The sequence below is a fragment of the Gallus gallus genome (genome assembly GCF_016699485.2).
Source record: "Gallus gallus isolate bGalGal1 chromosome 36 unlocalized genomic scaffold, bGalGal1.mat.broiler.GRCg7b 36_unloc4, whole genome shotgun sequence".
NCBI lineage: Eukaryota > Metazoa > Chordata > Aves > Galliformes > Phasianidae > Gallus > Gallus gallus.
In genome coordinates this window covers 2774-16410 of record NW_024095964.1, presented here as the reverse complement: position 1 = coordinate 16410, position 13637 = coordinate 2774, and the positions used below count along the sequence as shown (strand labels likewise).

Below are 13637 nucleotides of genomic sequence, written 5' to 3'. Positions count from 1 at the left end.
CATTTGGGGGACGTTTTGAGGGTATTTTGGGGGCTATTTGTGGGGCTTGGGTCAGTGGGCTGCCAGGTCAACCCATTGGGTTAGATTGGGTTGTGTTGGGTGATGGTAGTGTTGGGTTGGGGACACTTTGGGGGCACTTTGGGGACATTTTGGGGACATGTTGGGGACGTTTTGGGGACATTGAGGTGTTGGGGCCATCTTGGGGCCGTTTTAGGACATTTAGAGAAGTTTTGGGGCATTTTGGGGACATTTTGAGGGCGTTTTGGGGGCTATTTGTGGGGCTTGGGTCAGTGGGCTGCCAGGTCAACCCATTGGGTTGAATTGGGAGATGGCGGTGGTGGTTTTGGGGACATTATGGGGACATTATGGGGACATTTTGGGGTCACAGCGATGACACCGTGTTTCCCCCCCCCAGGTTGACAAAGGCGTTGTGCCCCTGGCTGGCACCAATGGGGAGACCACCACCCAGGGTGAGAGACCCCCCCCCACCCCCCAACATCCCCCCACACCCCCATTGCTGTCCCCATCCCATCCCCCATTGTTGTCCCCAATGCCCCCATTGCTGTCCCCAACGCCCCCCATTGCTGTCCCCATCCCCAATGCCCCCCATTGCTGTCCCCGTCCCCCATTGCTGTCCCCATTCCCACCCCCAATGCCCCCCATTGCTGTCCCCATCCCCCATTAATGTCCCCAATGCCCCCCATTGCTGTCCCCACCCCAACGCCCCCCATTGCTGTCCCCAACCCCCATTGATGACCCCCATTGACATCCCCAATGCCCCCCATTGCTGTCCCCATTCCCACCCCCAATGCCCCCCATTGCTGTCCCCATCCCCCATTGATGTCCCCATCCCCCATTGCTGTCCCCTATGCCCCCCATTGCTGTCCCCATCCCCAACGCCCCCCATTGCTGTCCGCATCCCCAGTGCCCCCCATTGCTGTCCTCATCCTCCATCCCCAATGCCCCCCAATGCCCCCCACTGATGTCCCAATCCCCCATTGCTGTCCCCACCCCCAATGCCCCCCATTGCTGTCCCCGTCCCCCATTGCTGTCCCCAATGCCCCCATTGCTGTCCCCACCCCCAATGCCCCCCATTGCTGTCCCCATCCCCATTGACACCCCCAATGCCCCCCATTGCTGTCCCCATCCCCCATTGCTGTCCCCATCCCCCATTGCTGTCCCCAATGCCCCCCATTGCTGTCCCCATTCCCACCCCCAATGCCCCCCATTGCTGTTCCCATCCCCCATTGATGTCCCCATCCCCCATTGCTGTCCCCAATGCCCCCCATTGCTGTCCCCATCCCCCATTGATGTCCCCAACGCCCCCCATTGCTGTCCCCATCCCCCACTGATCTCCCCATTCTCCACCCCCAATGCCCCCCATTGCTGTCCCCAATGCCCCCCATTGCTGTCCCCATCCCCCATTGATGTCCCCAATGCCCCCCATTGCTGTCCCCATCCCCCATTGATGTCCCCATTCTCCACCCCCAATGCCCCCCATTGTTGTCCCCAATGCCCCCCATTGTTGTCCCCAATGCCCCCATTGCTGTCCCCATCCCCTATTGATGTCCCCATCCCCCATTGATGACCCCAGTCCCCACCCCCAATGCCCCCCATTGCTGTCCCTAATGCCCCCCACTGCTCTCCCCATCCCCATCCCCCATTGCTGTCCCCACCCCCAATGCCCCCCATTGCTGTCCCCAACCCCCATTGATGACCCCCATTGCTGTCCCCAATGCCCCCCATTGCTGTCCCCACCCCCAGTGCCCCCCATTGATACCCCCCCTTAATGTCACCTCGCTGTCCCCATCCCCCATTGCTGTCCCCAATGCCCCCCATTGCTGTCCCCATCCCCCATTGCTGTCCCCAATGCCCCCCATTGCTGTCCCCATCCCCAATGCCCCCCATTGCTGTCCCCATTCCCACCCCCAATGCCCCCCATTGCTGTCCCCATCCCCAATGACCCCCATTGCTGTCCCCAATGCCCCCCACTGCTCTCCCCATCCCCATCCCCCATTGCTGTCCCCACCCCCAATGCCCCCCATTGCTGTCCCCATCCCCCATTGATGTCCCCATCCCCATTCCCCATTGATATCCCCACCCCCAATGCCCCCCACTGCTGTCCCCATCCCCCGTTGCTGTCCCCAATGCCCCCCATTGCTGTCCCCATCCCCCATTGCTGTCCCCAATGCCCCCCATTGCTGTCCCCGTCCCCCATTGCTGTCCCCATTCCCACCCCCAATGCCCCCCATTGCTGTCCCCATCCCCATTGACACCCCCAATGCCGCCCATTGCTGTCCCCAATGCCCCCCATTGCTGTCCCCATCCCCATTGACACCCCCAATGCCCCCCATTGCTGTCCCCATCCACCATTGCTGTCCCCAATGCCCCCCATTGCTGTCCCCATCCCCCATTGCTGTCCCCATTCCCACCCCCAATGCCCCCCATTGCTGTCCCCATCCCCATTGACACTCCCAATGCCGCCCATTGCTGTCCCCATCCCCCATTAATGTCCCCAATGCCCCCCATTGCTGTCCCCATCCCCCATTGCTGTCCCCAATGCCCCCTATTGCTGTCCCCAATGCCCCCCATTGCTGTCCCCATCCCCCATTAATGTCCCCAATGCCCCCCATTGCTGTCCCCATTCACCACCGATGTCCCCAATGCCGCCCATTGCTGTACCCATCCCCCATTGCTGTCCCCAATGCCCCCATTGCTGTCCCCATCCCCCATTAATGTCCCCAATGCCCCCCATTGCTGTCCCCATCCCCCATTGCTGTCCCCAATGCCCCCCATTGCTGTCCCCATCCCCCATTGCTGTCCCCAATGCCCCCCACTGCTCTCCCCATCCCCATCCCCCATTGCTGTCCCCACCCCCTATGCCCCCCATTGATGTCCCCATCCCCCATTGATGTCCCCAATCCCCATTGATGTCCCCATCCCCATTCCCCATTGATATCCCCACCCCCAATGCCCCCCATTGCTGTCCCCATCCCCCATTGCTATCCCCAATGCCCCCCATTGCTGTCCCCAATGCCCCCCATTGCTGTCCCCACCCCCAGTGCCCCCCATTGATACCCCCCCTTAATGTCACCTCGCTGTCCCCATCCCCCATTGCTGTCCCCAATGCCCCCCATTGCTGTCCCCATCCCCCATTGCTGTCCCCATTCCCACCCCCAATGCCCCCCATTGCTGTCCCCATCCCCATTGACACTCCCAATGCCGCCCATTGCTGTCCCCATCCACCATTGCTGTCCCTAATGCCCCCCATTGCTGTCCCCATCCCCCATTAATGTCCCCAATGCCCCCCATTGCTGTCCCCATCCCCCATTAATGTCCCCAATGCCCCCTATTGCTGTCCCCAATGCCCCCTATTGCTGTCCCCAATGCCCCCCATTGCTGTCCCCATCCCCCATTAATGTCCCCAATGCCCCCCATTGCTGTCCCCATTCACCACCGATGTCCCCAATGCCGCCCATTGCTGTACCCATCCCCCATTGCTGTCCCCAATGCCCCCATTGCTGTCCCCATCCCCCATTAATGTCCCCAATGCCCCCATTGCTGTCCCCATCCCCCATTAATGTCCCCAATGCCCCCCATTGCTGTCCCCATCCCCCATTGCTGTCCCCAATGCCCCCCATTGCTGTCCCCATCCCCCATTGCTGTCCCCAATGCCCCCCATTGCTGTCCCCATCCCCAATGCCCCCCATTGCTGTCCCCATTCCCACCCCCAATGCCCCCCATTGCTGTCCCCATCCCCCATTGCTGTCCCCATCCCCCACTGATGTCCCCAATGCCCCCCATTGCTGTCCCCAATGCCCCCCATTGCTGTCCCCATCCCCTATTGACACCCCCAATGCCGCCCATTGCTGTCCCCATCCCCCATTAATGTCCCCAATGCCCCCCATTGCTGTCCCCAACCCCCATTGATGACCCCCATTGACACCCCCAATGCCCCCCATTGCTGTCCCCATCCCCCATTGCTGTCCCCATCCCCCATTGCTGTCCCCAATGCCCCCCATTGCTGTCCCTGTCCCCCATTGCTGTCCCCATTCCCACCCCCAATGCCCCCCATTGCTGTCCCCATCCCCATTGACACCCCCAGTGCCGCCCATTGCTGTCCCCATCCACCATTGCTGTCCCCAATGCCCCCCATTGCTGTCCCCAATGCCCCCCATTGCTGTCCCCATTCACCACCGATGTCCCCAATGCCCCCCATTGCTGTCCCCATCCCCCATTGCTGTCCCCATCCCCCATTGCTGTCCCCAATGCCCCCCATTGCTGTCCCCACCCCCAACGCCCCCCATTGCTGTCCCCAACCCCCATTGCTGTCCCCATCCTCCACCCCCAATGCCCCCCATTGCTGTCCCCAATGCCCCCCATTGCTGTCCCCACCCCCAGTGCCCCCCATTGATACCCCCCCTTAATGTCACCTCGCTGTCCCCATCCCCCATTGCTGTCCCCAATGCCCCCCATTGCTGTCCCCAATGCCCCCCATTGCTGTCCCCATTCCCACCCCCAATGCCCCCCATTGCTGTCCCCATCCCCCATTGCTGTCCCCAATGCCCCCCATTGCTGTCCCCACCCCCAACGCCCCCCATTGCTGTCCCCAACCCCCATTGCTGTCCCCATCCTCCATCCCCAATGCCCCCCATTGCTGTCCCCATCCCTCATTGCTATCCCCAATGCCCCCCATTGCTGTCCCCAATGCCCCCCATTGCTGTCCCCACCCCCAATGCCCCCCATTGATACCCCCCCTCAATGTCACCTCTCTGTCCCCCAGGGCTGGACGGGCTGATGGAGCGCTGCGCTCAGTACAAGAAGGACGGGGCTGACTTTGCCAAGTGGCGCTGCGTGCTGAAGATCTCGGAGCACACCCCGTCCCGCCTGGCCATCATGGAGAACGCCAACGTCCTGGCACGATACGCCAGCATCTGCCAGCAGGTACGGACCGGGGGGGGGGGTGGGGGGCACCTAAAGGGGGTTGGGGGGGACCCAAGGGCACTTAAGGGGGGTTTGGTGGCACTTAAGGGGGGTTTGGTGGCACTTAAGGGCGCCTAAGGGGGGTGGGGGGGAAATTAAAGGCACTTAAGGGGGGTTGGGGGGCACCTAAAGGGGCTTGGGGGGCTGTTAAGGGCACTTAAGGGGGGTTTCATGGCACTTAAGGGGGGTTGGGGGGCACCTAAGGGGGGTTGGGGGGGACCCAAGGGCACTTAAGGGGGGTTTGGTGGCACTTAAGGGCACCTAAGGGGGTTGGGGGGCACCTAAGAGGGGTTGGGGGGCTGTTAAGGGCACCTAAGGGGGGTTGGGGGGCTGTTAAGGGCACCTAAGGGGGGTTGGGAGGCACTTAAGGGGGGTTGGGGGGCACTTAAGGGCACCTAAGGGGGGTTGGGGGGCACTTAAGGGGGGTTGGGGGACAGTTAAGGGCACCTAAGGGGGGTTGGGTGGCACTTAAGGGGGGTTGGGGGGCACTTAAGGGCACTTAAGGGGGGTTGGGGGGCAATTAAAGGCACTTAAGGGGGGTTGGGGGGCACCTAAAGGGGCTTGGGGGGCTGTTAAGGGCACTTAAGGGGGGTTTGGTGGCACTTAAAGGGGGTTGGGGGGTACCTAAAGGGGGTTGGGGGGGACCCAAGGGCACTTAAGGGGGGTTTGGTGGCACTTAAGGGCACCTAAGGGGGTTGGGGGGCACCTAAGAGGGGTTGGGGGGCTGTTAAGGGCACCTAAGGGGGGTTGGGGGGCTGTTAAGGGCACTTAAGGGGGGTTGGGTGGCAGTTAAGGGGGGTTGGGGGGGACCTAAGGGCACTTAAGGGGTGTTGGGTGGCACTTAAGGGTGCTTAAGGGGGGTTGGGGGGCACCTAAAGGGGGTTGGGGGGCTGTTAAGGGCACCTAAGGGGGGTTGAGGGGCACCTAAGGAGGGTTGGTGGCACTTAAGGGGTGTTGGGGGGCAGTTAAGGGGGGTTGTGGGGCACTTAAAGGCACTTAAGGGGGGTTTCGTGGCACTTAAGGGGGGTTGGGGGGTACCTAAATGGGGTTGGGGGGGACCCAAGGGCACTTAAGGGGGGTTTGGTGGCACTTAAGGGCGCCTAAGGGGGGTGGGGGGGAAATTAAAGGCACTTAAGGGGGGTTGGGGGGCACTTAAGGGGGGTTGGGGGGTACCTAAAGGGGGTTGGGGGGCAATTAAAGGCACTTAAGGGGGGGTTTGTGGCACTTAAGGGCACTCAAGGGGGGTTGGGTGGCACCAAATGTGGCTTGGGGGGCACTTAAGGGCACTTAAGGGGGGTTGGGGGGCACCTAAGGGGGGTTGGGGGGCTGTTAAGGGCACCTAAGGGGGGTTGGGAGGCACTTAAGGGGGGTTGGGGGGCAGTTAAAGGCACTTAAGGGGGGTTGGGGGGCAATTAAAGGCACTTAAGGGGGGGTTGGGTGGCAGTTAAGGGGGGTTGGGGGGCACTTAAAGGCACTTAAGGGGGGATGGGGGCCACTTAAGGGGGGTTGGGGGGGTACCTAAAGGGGGTTGGGGGGGACCCAAGGGCACTTAAGGGGGGTTTGGTGGCACTTAAGGGCGCCTAAGGGGGGTTGGGGGGCACCTAAGGGGGGTTGGGGGGCTGTTAAGGGCACCTAAGGGGGGTTGGGTGGCAGTTAAGGGGGGTTGGGTGGCTGTTAAGGGGGGTTGGGGGGGCACTTAAAGGCACTTAAGGGGGGTTGGGGGGCAGTTAAGGGGGGTTGGGTGGCAGTTAAGGCGGGTTGGGGGGCACTGAAAGGCACTTAAGGGGGGTTGGGGGCCACTTAAGGGGGGTTGGGGGGCACCTAAAGGGGATTGGGGGGCTGTTAAGGGCACTTAAGGGGGGTTTGGTGGCACTTAAGGGCACTTAAGGGGGGTTGAGGGGCAGTTAAGGGCACTTAAGGGGGGTTGGGGGGCAGTTAAGGGCACTTAAGGGGGGTTGAGTGGCACCTAAGAGCACTTAAGGGGGGTTGAGTGGCACTTAAGGGCACTTAAGGGGGGTTGGGGGGCACTTAAGGGCACTTAAGGGGGGTTGGGGGGCAGTTAAAGGGGGTTGGGGGGCATCTAAGGGCACTTAAAGGGGGTTGGGGGGGCACTTAAAGGGGGTTGGGGGGCACTTAAGGGCACTTAAGGGGAGTTGGGGGCAATTAAAGGCACTTAATGGGGGTTGGGGGGCACTTAAAGGCACTTAAGGGGGGTTTGGTGGCACTTAAGGGCACTTAAAGGGGGTTGAGGGGCAGTTAAGGGCACTTAAGGGGGGTTGAGGGGCAGTTAAAGGCACTTAAGGGGGGTTGGGTGGCACTTAAGGGCACTTAAGGGGGGTTTGGTGGCACTTTGAGGTGAGTTTGGTGGCACTTAAGGGGGCTTTGGTGGCACTTAAGGGGGGTTGGGTGGCACTTAAGGGGGGTTGGTGGCACTTAAGGGGGGTTGGGTGGCACTTAAGGGGGGTTGGTGGCACTTAAGGGACATTGGGGGGCACTTAAGGGGGGTTTGGTGGCACTTTGAGGTGAGTTTGGTGGCACTTAAGGGGGCTTTGGTGGCATTTAAGGGGGTTGGTGGCACTTACGGGGGGTTGGGTGGCACTTAAGTGGGGTTGGTGGCACTTAATGGACATTGGGGGGCACTTAAGGGGGGTTTGGTGGCATTTAATGCGGGTTTGGTGGCACTTAAGGGGGCTTTGGTGGCTCTTATGGGGCTTTGGTGGCACTTAAAGGGGGTTGGTGGCACTTAAGGGCACTTAAGGGGGGTTGGTGGCGCTTAAGGGCACTTAAGGGGGGTTTGGTGGCACATTGAGGTGGGTTTGGTGGCACTTAAGGGGGCTTTGGTGGCACTTAAAGGGGGTTGGGGGGCACTTAAGGGGGGTTTGGTGGCACTTAAGGGGGTTGGTGGCACTTAAGGACATTGGGGGCACTTAAGTGGGGTTTGGTGGCACTTAATGGGGCTTTGGTGGCACTTAAGTGGGGTTTGGTGGCACTTAATGGGGCTTTGGTGGCACTTAAGGGGGGTTGGGTGGCACTTAAGGGCACTTAAGGGGGGTTTGTGGCACTTAAGGTGGCTTTGGTGGCACTTAAGGGCACTTAAGGGGGCTTTGGTGGCACTTAAGGTGGCTTTGGTGGCACTTAAGGGCACTTAAGGGGGCTTTGGTGGCACTTAAGGGCACTTAAGGGGGGTTTGGTGGCACTTAAGGGGGGTTGGGGGGCACTTAAGGGGGATTTGGTGACACTTAAAGGGGGTTTGGTGGCACTTAAGGGGGTTTGGTGGCACTTAAGAGCTCTTAAGGGGGGTTGGGTGGCACTTAAGGGCACTTAAGGGGGGTTTGTGGCACTTAAGGGGGGCTTTGGTGGCACTTAAGGGCACTTAAGGGGGGTTTGGTGGCACTTAAGGGGGCTTTGGTGTCTCTTATGGGGCTTTGGTGGCACTTAAGGTGGCTTTGGTGGCACTTAAGGGGTCTTAAGGGGGGTTGGGTGGCACTTAAGGGCTCTTAAGGGGGCTTTGGTGGCTCTTATGGGGCTTTGGTGGCACTTAAGGGGGGTTGGGTGGCACTTAAGGGGGGTTGGTGGCACTTAAGGGACATTGGGGGGCACTTAAGGGGGATTGGTGGCACTTAAGGGGGGTTGGGGGACACTTAAGGGGGCTTTGGTGGCACTTAAGGTAGCTTTGGTGGCACTTAAGGGCACTTAAGGGGGCTTTGGTGGCACTTATGGGTCTTTGGTGGCACTTAAGGGGGGTTGGGGGGCACTTAAGGGCACTTAAGGGGGCTTTGGTGGCACTTAAGAGCTCTTAAGGGGGCTTTGGTGGCACTTAATGGGTCTTTGGTGGCACTTAAGGGCACTTAAGGGGGCTTTGGTGGCACTTATGGGTCTTTGGTGGCACTTAATGGGGCTTTGGTGGCACTTAAGGGCACTTAAGGGGGCTTTGGTGGCACTTATGGGTCTTTGGTGGCACTTAATGGGGCTTTGGTGGCACTTAAGAGCTCTTAAGGGGGGTCGGTGGCACTTAAGGGGGGTTGGGGGTCCCGTGGGGGTGCTTTGATGTCCCCCCCCCCCCTCTGATGTCCCCCCCGTCCCCCCCCCCAGAACGGCATTGTCCCCATCGTGGAGCCCGAAATCCTCCCTGACGGTGACCACGACCTCAAACGCTGCCAATACGTCACTGAGAAGGTATGGGGTGACCCCAATGTCCCCAATGTCCCCAACGTGGCCCTATGGGGTCCCTATGGGGTCCCTATGGGGTCTGTATGGGGTCTTTATGGGGTTGTCAATGTCCCCATGGGGTCCCTATGGGGTCCCTATGGGGTCCTTATGGGGTCCCTATGGGGTCCCCAATGTCCCCAGTGTGTTCCTATGGGGTCCCTATGAGGTCCCTATGGGGTCCCCAATGTCCCCAAGTTGTCCCTATGGGGTCCCTATGGGGTCCCCAAGGTGTCCCTATGGGGTCCTTAAGGGGTCCCTATGGGGTTCTCAATGTGTCCATGGGGTCCCTATGGGGTCTCTGTGGGGTCCCCAAGGTGTCCCTATGGGGTCCCTATGAGGTCCCTATGGGGTCCCCAATGTCCCCAAGTTGTCCCTATGGGGTCCCTATGGGGTCCCCAAGGTGTCCCTATGGGGTCCTTAAGGGGTCCCTATGGGGTTCTCAATGTGTCCATGGGGTCCCTATGGGGTCTCTGTGGGGTCCCCAAGGTGTCCCTATGGGGTCCCCAAGATGTCCCCAGTGTGTTCCTATGGGGTCCCTATGGGGTCCCTATGGGGTTCTCAATGTCCCCAAGGTGTCCCTATGGGGTCCCTATGGGGTCCCCAAGGTGTCCCTATGGGGTCCTTAAGGGGTGCCTATGGGGTTCTCAATGTGTCCATGGGGTCCCTATGGGGTCCCTATGGGGTCCCTACGGGGTTCCCAATGTCCCCAAGGTGTTCCTATGGGGTCTCTGTGGGGTCCCTATGGGGTCCCCAAGGTGTCCCCAAGGTGTCCCTATGGGGTCCCCAATGTCCCTATGGGGTTCCCAATGTCCCCATGGGGTCCCTATGGGGTCCCCCAATGTCCCTATGGGGTCCCTATGGGGTCCCTATGGGGTTCCCAATGCCCCTTAGATGTCCCTTAATGTCCCTTAATGCCTCCAAGGTGTCCCCAAATGCCCCCAAATGTCCCTTAGATGACCCCAAATGCCCCTTAGATGTCCCCCAATGCCCCTTAGATGACCCCAAGCTGTCCCCCAATGCCCCCCAATGCCCCCATATGTCCCCAAATGACCCCAAATGACCCCAAATGTCCCCAAATGACCCCAAACGTCCCCCTTTTTACCCCCCCCCGCAGGTCCTGGCAGCGGTGTACAAAGCCCTGAGCGACCGCCCCCAAATGCCCCTTAGATGTCCCCCAATGCCCCGTAGATGGCCCCCAATACCCTTAGCTGTCCCTATATGTCCCTATATGTCTCTTAATGTCCCCAAATGTCCCCAAATGACCCCAAACGTCCCCTTTTTTGCCCCCCCGCAGGTCCTGGCAGCGGTGTACAAAGCCCTGAGCGACCGCCCCCAAATGCCCCTTAGATGTCCCCCAGTGCCCCTTAGATGACCCCAATACCCCTTAGATGTCCCTATATGTCCCTATATGTCCCCAAATGTCCCCAAATGTCCCCAAACGTCCCCTTTTTACCCCCCCGCAGGTCCTGGCAGCGGTGTACAAAGCCCTGAGCGACCACCCCCAAATGCCCCTTAGATGTCCCCAAATGCCCCCCAGATGTCCCCCAATACCCCTTAGATGTCCCCCAATGCCCCCCAATACCCTTAGATGTCCCTATCTGTCCCAAATGACCCCAAATGCCCCCAAATGACCCCAAACGTCCCCTTTTTACCCCCCCGCAGGTCCTGGCAGCGGTGTACAAAGCCCTGAGCGACCACCCCCAAATGCCCCTTAGATGTCCCCCAATGCCCCCAAATGCCCCCAAATGCCCCTTAGATGTCCCCCAGTGCCCCCAAATGTCCCTTAGATGACCCCAAGGAGTCCCCCAATGCCCCCCAATGACCCCATATGTCCCCAAATGACCCCAAACGTCCCCTTTTTTGCCCCCCCCCCGCAGGTCCTGGCAGCGGTGTACAAAGCCCTGAGCGACCACCCCCAAATGCCCCTTAGATGTCCCCCAATGCCCCCCAGATGTCCCCCAATGCCCCCCAATACCCCTTAGATGTCCCTATATGTCCCCATATGACCCCAAATGTCCCCAAATGACCCCAAACGTCCCCTTTTTTTGCCCCCCCCGCAGGTCCTGGCAGCGGTGTACAAAGCCCTGAGCGACCACCCCCAAATGCCCCTTAGATGTCCCCCAATGCCCCTTAGATGTCCCCCAATGCCCCCCAATGCCCCTTAGATGACCCCAAATGTCTCTTAATGTCCCCAAATGCCCCCAAATATCCCCAAATGACCCCAAACGTCCCCTTTTTTGCCCCCCCCGCAGGTCCTGGCAGCGGTGTACAAAGCCCTGAGTCACCACCCCCAAATGCCCCCAAATGCCCCCAAGTGCCCCTTAGATGACCCCAAATGCCCCCCAATGCCCACATATGTCTCTTAATGTCCCCAAATGTCCCCAAATGACCCCAAACGTCCCCTTTTTTGCCCCCCCGCAGGTCCTGGCAGCGGTGTACAAAGCCCTGAGCGACCACCCCCAAATGCCCCCAAATGCTCCTTAGATGACCCCCAATGCCCCCAAATACCCCTTAGATGTCCCCCAAATGTCCCTATATGTCCCTTAATGTTTCTTAATGTCCCCAAATGTCCCCAAATGACCCCAAACGTCCCCTTTTTTCCCCCCCCCCGCAGGTCCTGGCAGCGGTGTACAAAGCCCTGAGCGACCGCCCCCAAATGTCCCCAAATGCCCCTTAGATGACCCCACATGCCCCCCAATGCCCCCATATGTCTCTTAATGTCCCCAAATGTCCCCAAATGACCCCAAACGTCCCCTTTTTTCCCCCCCCCCGCAGGTCCTGGCAGCGGTGTACAAAGCCCTGAGCGACCACCACATTTACCTGGAGGGCACTTTGCTCAAACCCAACATGGTGACCGCGGGCCATTCGTGCACCAAGAAGTACAGCCCCGAAGAGATCGCCATGGCCACCGTCACCGCCCTGCGCCGCACCGTCCCCCCCGCAGTGCCCGGTGGGTCCCCCGGCCCCATAGGAACGGCCCCGGCCCCATAGCGCCACCCCATGGGGTCCCCGGCCCCATAGGAATGGCCTCATGGGGTCACCGGCCCCATAGGAATAGCCTCTTGGGGTCACCGGCCCCATAGGAATGAAGCCATGGGGTCACCGGCCCCATAGGAACGGCCCCGGCCCCATAGCGCCACCCCGTGGGGTCACCGGCCCCATAGGAATGGCCCCATGGGGTCACCGGCCCCATAGGAACGGCCCCATGGGGTCACCGGCCCCAGAGGAACGGCTGCGGCCCCATAGGACTGGCCACTGCCCCATAGCACCACCCCATGGGGTCACCGGCCCCATAGGAACGGCCGCGGCCCCATAGGAATGAAGCCATGGGGTCCCCATAGGAACGGCCCCATGGGGTCACCGGCCCCATAGGAATGGCCTCATGGGGTCACCGGCCCCATAGGAACGGCCCTGACCCCATAGGAACAGCCCCGGCCCCATAGCGCCACCCCATGGGGTCACCGGCCCCATAGGAATAGCCTCTTGGGGTCACCGGCCCCATAGGAATGAAGCAGTGGGGTCACCGGCCCCATAGGAACGGCCCCCGGCCCCATAGCGCCACCCCGTGGGGTCACCGGCCCCATAGGAATGGCCCCATGGGGTCACCGGCCCCATAGGAAACGGCCCCCATGGGGTCACCGGCCCCAGAGGAACGGCTGCGGCCCCATAGAATGGCCACGGCCCCATAGCACCACCCCCATGGGGTCACGGCCCCATAGGAACGGCCGCGGCCCCATAGGAATGAAGCCATGGGGTCCCCATAGGAACGGGACCCCATGGGGTCACCGGCCCCATAGGAATGGCCTCATGGGGTCACCGGCCCCATAGGAACGGCCCTGACCCCATAGGAACAGCCCGGCCCCATAGCGCCACCCCATGGGGTCACCGGCCCATAGGAATGGCCTCATGGGGTCACCGGCCCCCATAGGAATGAAGCCATGGGGTCCCCAGCCCCATAGGAACGGCCCCATGGGGTCACCGGCCCCAGAGGAACGGCCCCGGCCCCATAGCGCCACCCCGTGGGGTCACCGGCCCCATAGGAATAGCCTCTGGGGTCACCGGCCCCATAGGAATGAGGTCATGGGGTCCCCAGCCCCATAGGAACGGCCCCATGGGGTCACCGGCCCAGAGGAACGGCCCCGGCCCATAGCGCCACCCCATGGGGTCACCGGCTCCATAGGAATGGCCTCATGGGGTCACCGGCCCCATAGGAACGGCCATGGCCCCCATAGGAACACCCCCATGGGGTCACCGGCCCCATAGGAATGGCCCCATGGGGTCACCCCCGCCCCATAGGAACGGCCGTGGCCCCATAGGAACACCCCCATGGGGTCACCAGCCCCCATAGGAATGGCCCCATGGGGTCACCGGCCCCATAAGGAATGAAGCCATGGGTCACCGGCCCCATAGGAACGGCCCCGGCCCCATAGCGCCACCACCGTGGG

The 13637-nt window shown here is 61.0% G+C and overlaps 1 protein-coding gene across 1 annotated transcript in view; it reads left to right on the top strand.

Moving 5' to 3' along the window:
• Positions 1 to 12198, top strand: part of LOC107050559 (fructose-bisphosphate aldolase A-like) — a 33444-nt gene extending 21246 nt beyond the window's left edge. Inside the window, exons 3-6 of the mRNA XM_040656848.2 lie at positions 416 to 470; positions 4784 to 4944; positions 9076 to 9159; positions 11968 to 12198. Of these exons, the coding sequence (XP_040512782.1) occupies positions 416 to 470; positions 4784 to 4944; positions 9076 to 9159; positions 11968 to 12183 (516 nt within the window). The 3' untranslated portion in view covers positions 12184 to 12198. The remainder of the gene's footprint in view (positions 1 to 415; positions 471 to 4783; positions 4945 to 9075; positions 9160 to 11967) is intronic.
• Positions 12199 to 13637: the final 1439 nt, after the last annotated feature.